Below are 10,703 nucleotides of genomic sequence, written 5' to 3'. Positions count from 1 at the left end.
TTCAAGCACGCATAAATCATAAATGAGAATTGTAACCAAATGTAGAATCAAAAAGCATACGACAGAAGGTAAGATTTTGGGACACTTTGTATACACATGTGAATCATAAAATCAAAGCAAAAAAGAGTTGGGCAAACAAAAAATCAAATGTGATTTATAAAAATGTTGATTACTGATAAATTATATGTAAACATGCTAAAAATACCAAAATGAAAAAGCTAAAAAAATTAGGTAGAAATCTGAGAAGCGAGTTCTATAAGGCCACACAGATGAGATGGGATATAAAGGTAGCACCTGTTGAGAGTGATTATACTTCTATTCCTTCATCTTTCTTTCTACATCAAAATTTCCCCTCTTTCCACTCCATCTTCGGCCATCCTACAACTATACAAATGATTACTTTTATACATCGACATGTAAAATTGAATCGGATATTCTCAAGTATGGGTCAAAACTCAAAAAGGAACAGATCTTATTTCTTTAATGAATTATATATTAAATTTAATTATAAGCGATTTTCAACTCATATAACTCGTTTTATTTAGCTTATTTTTGTTTTATTTTATTTATTTTGTGTACTATCTGTATAATATAATCTTAATTAACATATCCTCTATGACTTTAAAGTGTTCTTTCTATATTTTGATTTCATATCACGTGTTAGTCCATGTTATCAGTACATTTACATTTCATCACATTTGTTAGTCATTAAAATAAAATATTCTTTTACAATAAAGTATGGGTGTTCATTATTTTATTTATGGACATCTATCTAACCAAATCCGACAATATCTGTTTTATAAATATTTCAAAACCATTACAATAACACCAAGCGCACAACAATCAAATTTCTAAAATCTCATGACAACAACATTACTATGACTTTATGAATGATAAAGCAAACACACGTGTTCATCTTCAATCCGATGTGGTCCACGTCATGTCATTCTCAAATATCCAATGGCAGACTTCAATAAGACCCGGACCCGACCCAAGTGCCACAAATGCTCCGTGACCCGGGCTCCATGCTGATGTATCAATATGACATATTGCAACACCGGTATTAATTTTTGCCTTATTGTACACGTCAAGTATATCAGCTACATAGACTCTCACTTTCGGGACAGAGTGGCAATAATAGAGAAGGTATGGATACAAGCTTTGATGGCATGACACTGACTTAGTGAGCTTCCCACCGTTGACCCCTTTGACTTCTCCGATCATCACCTTTTCTTTTGACCCTCTAACATTCTCTGTCGTCCTTGCCACAACATCATGACCCAAAACCGAAACAGCGAAATCGATCATGTCTTCAATCGATCCAACACACTGTTTGGTCTCACCCTGGCTCGGGGCCCGCTCACATTCTGACAGCGTATTCGTTAAAACACGCTCCAGAACAGAACCGTCCCGAGCCTGGAAAACTTCCTTCACACCAGATATTTTGTCGGTGGCAAACGGTAATTTCGACGTGATGGCCCTGGGCAAAAACGACCGTTTAGGCATTTTGTCAACAATGTCGGGCATTGTCATAACGGTACCTTTCTTCAACATTTTCTCCCGAAAGAATTTAACCGGCTCCGACCATTTATTTACCAAACTGCCACTGACCTTGGTAGGACCCGTTTTTGACCCGGGTTTTGTGTATTGACCAAATGTGACACCAGTTTTGGTATAGTCTTTGAATGTGGTATTCAAAGCATAGATACTAAAACCGGTAGATTGACCCGTGGATCCTTTACCGTATTCTCTAAACGAATCGACACCCGGGTTGAATGATTTTCCATAATTTACAAAATTTGTTTTGCCCGAATTTGATTTTCTACCGTATGACAGAAATGTGTCTGTACCCGAGTTCGCTCCATCTCGGTAACTCACAAAAGAATCCGACCCGGCATTTCCACTATTACCACCATATGCTTTAAAATCGTTTTTTGGGTTATTTGCATTTGATGAATACGCCTTGAAAGTATCATTCGCATCGTTTGCCAGATCAGCATAGTGCGAAAAAGTGGACCCGATTACATTCGACGTGTCGCCATACCCGGTGAACCCCACCGGAACTCCGTTCCCATTTTTACCGTAGTTCATGAACTGTTGGTTCCCGGAGTTTGTGTCGTCGACGTAGCTCTTGAACGACATGGCATGGTTGTTTCCGTTGGCTGAGTAGGATGCAAACCGGAGATCAGGCACATTGACACGTGGCATATAGGAGGTGAAATCGCCATTACCTCCGGTGGCATCGGTGGCGTAGCTGGTGAAGTTTGAGTTAGCGACGTTGGCGTCAGTCGCGTAGGAGGTGAATCCTTCATGGTGGCCGGTGGATATGCCGCTGTATCTGGCGAAACCACTAGATGCAAAGTTAATGTTTTCCGAGTAGTTTTTGAAAGTGTCGGCGCCGCCAACTTGGGAGGAGCCGTAGGTGGAGAAACGTTTGGAGTTGTAAACAGCAAAGTTGGTGTCTTTTAAACGACCGGAATTAATGGAGGTGGGATCGGAGAAACAGAATAAGTCGGCGGAGGAGCAGAAGGAAGAAAGATGAGATGAAAGAGAGTGGTTGGAAGCTAATTTGGTGAATAATGAGAATTCGAAAGGTGAGAGTGGTGAAGCTTTGGAAAGAAGAAAAGAAGGGATCGGAAAACGATTGGAGATCTGGGTTTTCCAGTAACGAGTTATAGAAGATTTAGGGGAAAAAGGATTTGATTTACTCAAGTTCGCAACACCAGGAGGGGTTGCCTCGACTATGGAAACCTGCATGCATGAATTAAATGAGTAAGAGCAAACAAATTAAGGTAAAAGACAAGTTAATGGAAGAAGAAGAAGCCAAATGTGAAGAACTTACGAAGATGGATGATAGTAATACGAACAAGAAGCAGAAGATATTAAATTTGACTCTTTTGTCCATCTTCATTTGTCTGTGTGTGTGTGTAGAAGGTGGGTTACTGTGTGCGTGGGGTGGATGATGGTGAGATTTTATGGAGGGGAATGGGATTTTATAAATAAAAAATAACTTGTAATTTGTTTTTTCTTTCATTTTACCTTTCGTTTGAAGTAACTCAACAAACCATTTGGATTTATCTATAATCTTTTCAAATAAACTAAGATTGTATTGGTTTGTTTATAATTTACTTGATAAATAAATGTTTTACACATCTTGACTCGTTTATAAATTTGGTCTCGTTTATTTATACTACACTTATTTACTTTTAATTATTGTGAATTATTGTGAATTATTGTGATGGTACGATATGGGCATTAGGCGGTATGACGACTAGTAACTATTTGTCCGGACTTGACTCCAAGATTTCAATATAAAAGCTTGAAATGAAAAGACAAGATCGGTGGCTTCTTTCGGACATTTTCACTTTCCTTTTTCTTTAGGGTGTTCTTTACAGAAATGTTGAAAAAGACACTCTCAAAGACCATGCTTTTAATTTTAGCAAAGGACCATAAAATTGGTTGAGAGGTTCGTATAATTATATAAAGTTGAGAGAAGTAAGGTTTGAATTGTATTTCGCATTTATAGTAAACAAAACACAAAAATGTCTAAAAGGAATCAAAATAATGGTTTCCTAATCATAGTAATTAGCAGATTATGGGTTGACTAATTAGATAGTATGGTGTTTGTATTTTTAGACCTTTTGACCATTGTATATGCACGAATATACAATTTTGAAAAATAACATTTATTTTTAAAAGGCTGCGTGAATATACCATTGTATTTTGCATTTATAGTAAACAAAACACGAAAGGAAAAATGTCTAAAGGAATCAAAATCATGGTTTCCTAATCATAGTAATTAGCATATTATGGGTTGACTAGTAATTAAATACTATGTAAGGTGATGTTTGGTTTTGTAGACCTTTTGACCATTGTATGTGCATGAATATATAATTTTGAAAAATAACATTTATTTTTAAAAGACCGCACACATAAAAAAAATTGTTTAGCCTCTTTTTTCACGCACACATAAGAAGAAGCTTTTATTTCTTTCAGACATCTTCTAACTTAAAAAGAAACTACATGCATCCATTTGGTCTGTTGTCGTTCACGAGAGCTCCACCATTGCATCTGTCAGTCATGTCGTTAGCTTCGCCGGTCTCTCCTCCTCCACATGTACTTTTTTTCTCTCGTCTTTATTCTCTCCCATACCATCTATCTGTTTTGTTCTCCCTTCTCTCCCCTCTCGCTCTCTGATTTGTAACACCCCATTTCTAGGTGCATTTCTTTATAATTAAAGTTTATTTATTTTTGCAAATGTTGGCTGTACGTGGGGCGTAGTCAGTTGAGTTATGCAGAACGTAACTCATTAACTTGGACGCGAGACTTAATGGAGTACATAGGGCGTACCCAGGTTACGCAGGGCGTAATCGTGTAGGGTGCACATCCTAATTTTGGTGTCTTGGACCCTATTTAAGGACCTTAATCTCTTGGAGGCCCTTATTGATGGGTTTTATACAAACAATCCTATGTGTACATGCAACCCTAGCATTGGATCTATGTTTTCACTATTAGATACACAACATTACGAACACATAATAAAACCCTAATTCTAGCATATAAGTAATCATATTAACATAAGAATAGGTTTATAATATTACCTTGATTGTTATGTAGCAATAACAATCCCAAATCTCCTTGTATTGACTTTGGAAGGCTTAGAGTCATAAGTGTCACTCCTCTAATGGTTCACAAACACCAAGAGTAAATGGAGAAGGTATAAAGAGAGAGGAGAGGTATAAGAATTCGTCCCTAAGATGCCTTGGGAAGATCTGGACGAATTATGAGCCAAAAGGGTGTTTATATAGGTGTAGAGATAGGGTTTCAGTCCTTATCCTTATCTAGTTGTTTACCCACCAAGCAACCCATAAGATAAGCCTTGAATCCTTATCATGGACGAATTCTAAGGTCTTATCACCTTAAATTCGTTCAACCTATCCTTAGGATAATCCTTACCCTATTTTGTAACTATCACATAATTACAATTCAGCCCCTCTAGTTTAATTAATTACATTTGATCACAAAATTAATTCTTAATTAATTATTGACCAATATTAATTAAACAAATATGATTTCTCCTTTAATATATTATTCTTATAACATATTAATAAATCATAATAACCTCTCTCTCTATTTATTTCTCCAATCAAGTTGTTTTGGTGAAGGCAACCCAAAATGACCATGCACCATCGGGTCAAGTACATACCAAAATAGTTATGGACTTAGACACTAATCCAACAGTCTCCCACTTGGATAAGTCTAACAACTATTCTACGTATGACTTCAGATCCTGATCTGCAATCGTAGCTTTCCAAAGCCGCTGTCAACTCTGATCCTATCAGATACGCGTGTCCTTAGATAAGGGATCATATATTCCTCCATTCTAGATATCATATGAGATATGATTTCAAATCATTCTTTTTATACTATATCTCGATTTCCGATTTATGACGACCGACTAATTGAACAAATCAAATTAGCCCTAGCCCGGCCGAGCATTTACGTTTGTCATCACTAAATCATCGAGGGGCCCAAAGATATCACTTTTATCCTACTTTGGATAAAAGGAACAGATAAACTTTGATACAATGCTTGCTTGCACTCACTCACCAAATCACACACAACAATATGTTTTATAACACCAAGTTACTAGTGCGTTTACATATTATCAATATGAAACTGATTTGCAAGATACAACTCACACATCTCGGTTTCAAGAATATAAGATGTTATCGTCTCACCAATCACTCGTGATACAATTAATGGAGTAATCCAAGTGAGCGTGGGTTTAATCCAATGCTCAAATCATATTCATAAGCACTCACGAACGTTGCAACAAACATTTGCTTATGTCTAATACTCTTTTAGACAATCCACACACCAATTCATGACAGTCTTCATTCATACCTACTTCCAACATATGAATGACTGTGGCCCGTTCGAATAATTCGATTATTCTTAATAAACTCAATTATTCTGGAAGTGAAAACATGCAGATGTGAAACACAAGAATAATACTAATCCCATATGGTCTCAACCTTTGAGTATAAATAAAACGCCTTTTATTTATCACCATATTGATTACTCATTATTTGTCGTTTCGGGTAATCAACTTCTTTCTTGAATTATTACACTTGTCCCATGCTCCTAGCATGCACACAATGTTTACCTATGGTTCTTACTTTGTGAAATAGACCAAATTGAGCACATTTCCAATCATTCTCATTTCACAACTCCAAATCCTTTTTCATAAGTGAAAGAATATCAAATTCTTGCTACTTATAGAATATTCTAGATTCTAACATTTTATGCAATTGTCCTTTCGTAATGTCACTGCACAAAAGTCACAAAGACTATTGCCAATGATATTACAAAGTCCTATATCGGAGATTGTTACAAGACAATTCCATAGACACGATGTCTCTCACTCAAAGTACATTCCTTTGAACATCCTTTTGCATAGAAGTTTCTAATCTAGTCATAGATTTCTCAATATTCAATTCCCAATATGGACACACTTCCATATGTTCCATATGACAACTCATTCTTAATAGAATCTTTTCTATTCATAATAGAGTCGATATGGTCCATCCAATATGGAAAGATTTCCAGATTTTCCAATACTATACTTCCAACTACTCACAAGCGACCAATCCTCGTCGAACTTTGGGTTGTCCTTTGATAGTTGTTTAATTGTTTTAGTCAAAACCAATTCTAGTCCCTTTTCCCTCTAAATGCGCTAGACATTTGAAAAAAATTTAGAATGGTCAATCATTAAAGCATTTGCAATCGATCCTATACCCGAAGCGTATGAGACACGACGCATAATGTTTTATTTTCTATGTTCTCAAAATTCGAATTGTGAAGAGAAATGCCGTAATCATAATCGAAATTTTAAGAACACACTATGTACCATTGACTAAATTTATTAACATTTCTCAACCTAATCCTTTAGATTTGAAATGAAGCATAATATTCTCTCTCCCTTAATTATAGCAAAACAACTATTCCATCCTTACGACTTTGTACATAATGACTCTTGTTTTCTATAATTAATATTGCCAACTTGCAATATGTGCCTTAATAATCATACAATCATAACTTTTATGCTCCCACTATCATGATGATTACTATAAAACATAACACTTATGCTCCCACTAGCTTCGACATGTATTCATAAACATCTTAACTTTCAGAAAAAAAAACAATGCTTATTGAATTTCTTAAGTTCATATTTTTCATACTTAGTGCTTTGATAATCTTTTATCAAGGCTTCTTGAACTTATACACCTTTGCCTTCAATAGTTCATATGTGTGTCTAAACACTTAAGACTAATTGCCAAACCTCACAATTCAAATTATGGAAAGGGATACCGTAACCATAATCGAATTCGAGAATGCAATTTTACAATCACTATCTTCTTAAATCTTTCTTAGTGAAAGCATTTCCTCACAATCATTTTCATGAAGGAGGAAATCTTATGAAACTTAGATTTAAACGGTGTATTTGTTCCTATCCATGTGAATTTGTTAAAACCAAAGTTTACGACAAATTCAAACTCATATGGATCGAACTTTCTTGATCTCGATTTCTTGCCTTTATGGTAGCACAGTTGCCCACCATGTCTTCCAAGTAGTTAAGCAGCTCACCTTTTCTTATCAATGTACTTTCCATTGATCAAGGTCCTTGCCTTTTATGCATTCAAAATGAGAACTCATAGGACTCACATGCATAATTAACTCAAGTGGAATGGAACAGAAACAAAATAATGTCAACACGATAGGTTATAAACCTCAACTCGTGTGCTAGTGATGATCGATAAGGTTTATTTGATTTGTTCTTGAAACCTTTCAAGACCATAAGACTCCCACTGACTCCTTGACATATAAGATTCTCTTGTCAATAACCATTTCTTGACAACCAAACATTCAAGAGTTAGTGTAGCTTTTATCAAAACACTTCATAAATTGGTCCTAGTTGGTCTTTGCCTTATCCAAGACATCACAACTTTCCACATTTGATGAATGTTATAAACCTTCTTAATACTTATCCACTCAATGTCACAATCTTAACTCTAAGACTTGTTTTGGAACGAAGTATGATTGAATTCTTGATTTAACCATTTCTTTAATTCTTGATTTCTCTTCTTAGACATACAATTGTATTAAGACTCACTTAGAGGATTAATTGCGATATGGTTCTTAATCATTAAGACCTATCATAAAGCATAAAAGCTACTCTCCCTTCTTCTTAGAATGGAGAAACTTTTATCTTTCTGCCTACTTTATTCTTCTTATTCGTTCTGCTATTGGTTTAAACTTTTTCAATCAATTCATAATTACACTTAATCTTGTAAGTATAATCATGACGAATATCATTGTTACTCTTATGGTGGACTTGATCAACACGCAACTTTGTGTATTCGATCTCCAAGTCCTTCACTTGACACTTTGTCAACGAATTAGTCTAATTTCCAAATATGAAATTTCTCATTCATCATGCAACCAAGTTGCGTGATTCCAAATTTCTGTCCAATTGAAACTTGGGCGATGAGAAACTCTCCCTATTTGTTAAATTTTCGACATTTCCATAACTAAGAATCAAATCCATTATTGCTAATAATAGAAACATCCAAACATCAATTTTTCATATACGCCATTGCAAGGATAAATAGATAATATAAAATCAAAATTTATTTTACTGCGGAAAAAAATTTGTCCTTACAATGCAATTCATTGAAAAACTATGCTAATACATCTTTCTTAGCAATCTAATTCTAACTCTAAGTAGTAGCTCAAGAATCTAATCTTCGAGAAATGCGATCGAAATCCATTCCTTCACGATTAGATTTTGCTCACTTCTTCCCTTAAGCTTCCTTTCTTTTCTTCGATCCTACAAAACCTCAATTGTAATCTTATCACATTATGTATTAAGAATATAGCATAAAAGCTTAAAAGAGTTAGTCAATGGATTTTACCTAAAGCAAAGCCATACGTTTTGACTCTCCCATCTCTTAGATCTCTTAGGTAAATAGGGCAGCTTCGTCTCCAATGCCCTTTCTCTTGGCAATAAAAGCAATTTGACTCTTTTGGAACTACTTCAGACATCGCCTTTCTCTTATGATCAAACCTTTCGATTATAGCATGTCTTTCGTTGCCATTGTCTATATCCATAGAGGTCTTGAAGGAAGATTCACCAATCAACTTTGCTTTTCCATTGTGCCAAAACATTTCTGATTCAGCAGCAATAAGCATATAGGTGAGATCTATAAGGGCCACGTCGCGGTTCATCATATAGTACTCTCTTACGAACTCACTATATGAGTTAGGAAGTGATTGAAGAACCCAATCAACAGCTATTTCCTCACAGACAACGGATCCCAACATTCTTAACCTATCAATGTGTGACTTCATCCCTATGACGTGTGCACACACCGACTTTCCTTCTTTATGTTTACTTGCCAAAAGGGCTTGAGTGATCTTGAACTTTTCAAGCCTTTGAACTTGTGGGTTAGGGGGAATGATTAGAGGAGGAGGAGGAAGTGAAGTATGATCTCTTGTTCCTCGATCGAATCGTGGAATATCATCTTCATGTGGAATGCTTGTTCCACGGGATTTGAGAAGACCATAGTTGTCAAACTTTGACATCTACAATACGGGAAAAAACAAATTCAAGTTAGTTGATTGAATGAGTCCTTAGCAAATCACCCAAATGAGATACTAAGGCTAGGACCCAACACAATATTCTACAACTCGGGAGAGGGATGCCGTAACCCTAATTGTAGAATATTTGAAGGTAAGTGAATGACGATTCACTAATTTCCACCACGAAAAACGAAAAAAGAATTTAAGTTTTAAATCTATGAAAACTCCTAGATCCTTTGAGATTCATTGAACTTTCAATGGCATGTTTAAATCTCGATATGCCCCTCTTGTTTGTGACTGGGATGCCGAGGATCACAAAGAGGGTGTGAATAACCATGCAAACTTACATGGTGCCCTCACATGTTACAGTCATCTATTCGATGTGCTGGTAAACCACACACGCTCCACCGAACTATGACAAACATTGAGTCACCCTTTGCTACCTTCACTTAGAACCATTTAGTGTGCCGGTAAACCACACACGCTCCACTAACGTCTTCGCAAGGGTACAAAGTGTAATTTCATGGAATTGCATCAATTCACTTTTGCCTAAGTAACTAAGATTGGGAATTTGTAAAACATTTAGTTACTTTTGTAATTCATTATACTTATAATGGAAGGTTTTTGTCCTATCCTACCCATTCGGCTAACGACCCTCCACTAGTCAAGAGTACGGTGGGTAAGAGTGGATACCCATTCAATCGCCATTTTATAGGTAATTTCCTTAAACACCCCTTATAGACTAGCTTCGTGAATGAGGCCTACTAACGGTAAGACTGACTTTTACTTATACATATATATAATGTTAGACTTTTAATATTATATATAGTATAGGGTGTGTTTTACACTTTAAAATACTAGGTGGTCAAATATAACAATTATATTTTTTAATTGTAAACCAAAACTTTTATGGATTTATTAAACTTCTTTTAATTATACACCTTAATTAATTAATAAAACCATAAGGGTGTAATTTGAATTTTTTCAAAACAATACTAGGGTTTTAGAATTTAACATCCTAATTAAACTTTTAATCAACTTTTAAATTCCAAAACTTG

General features: G+C 35.5%; 1 protein-coding gene across 1 annotated transcript; it reads right to left on the bottom strand.

Annotated features, from left to right (window-relative positions):
- Positions 1-773: 773 nt before the first annotated feature.
- LOC111900704 (polygalacturonase 1 beta-like protein 1) lies at positions 774-3,154 on the bottom strand. Its single transcript, XM_023896586.3, has 2 exons — positions 2,843-3,154; positions 774-2,751 (listed from the first exon to the last, which is right to left on the bottom strand). Exons 1-2 carry the CDS (start codon positions 3,032-3,034, stop codon positions 919-921), a joined length of 2,025 nt encoding a protein of 674 aa, XP_023752354.1. The 5' UTR covers positions 3,035-3,154; the 3' UTR covers positions 774-918.
- Between the last annotated feature and the right edge of the window lie 7,549 nt (positions 3,155-10,703).

This window comes from Lactuca sativa, chromosome 5 (assembly GCF_002870075.4).
Source record: "Lactuca sativa cultivar Salinas chromosome 5, Lsat_Salinas_v11, whole genome shotgun sequence".
NCBI classification, from domain to species: domain Eukaryota; kingdom Viridiplantae; phylum Streptophyta; class Magnoliopsida; order Asterales; family Asteraceae; genus Lactuca; species Lactuca sativa.
The sequence above is the reverse complement of the archived record's forward strand: the minus strand, read 5'-3'. Positions and strand labels throughout refer to the sequence as shown.

Excerpts from the sequence above, each read along its gene's own strand:
- LOC111900704 (XM_023896586.3), bottom strand. The coding sequence starts at position 3,034 with ATGAAAGAAAAAACAAATTACAAGTTATTTTTTATTTATAAAATCCCA. Across the intron at positions 2,752-2,842 it reads TATTACTATCATCCATCTTC|GTTTCCATAGTCGAGGCAAC; the intron begins GTAAGTTCTTCA and ends TCATGCATGCAG.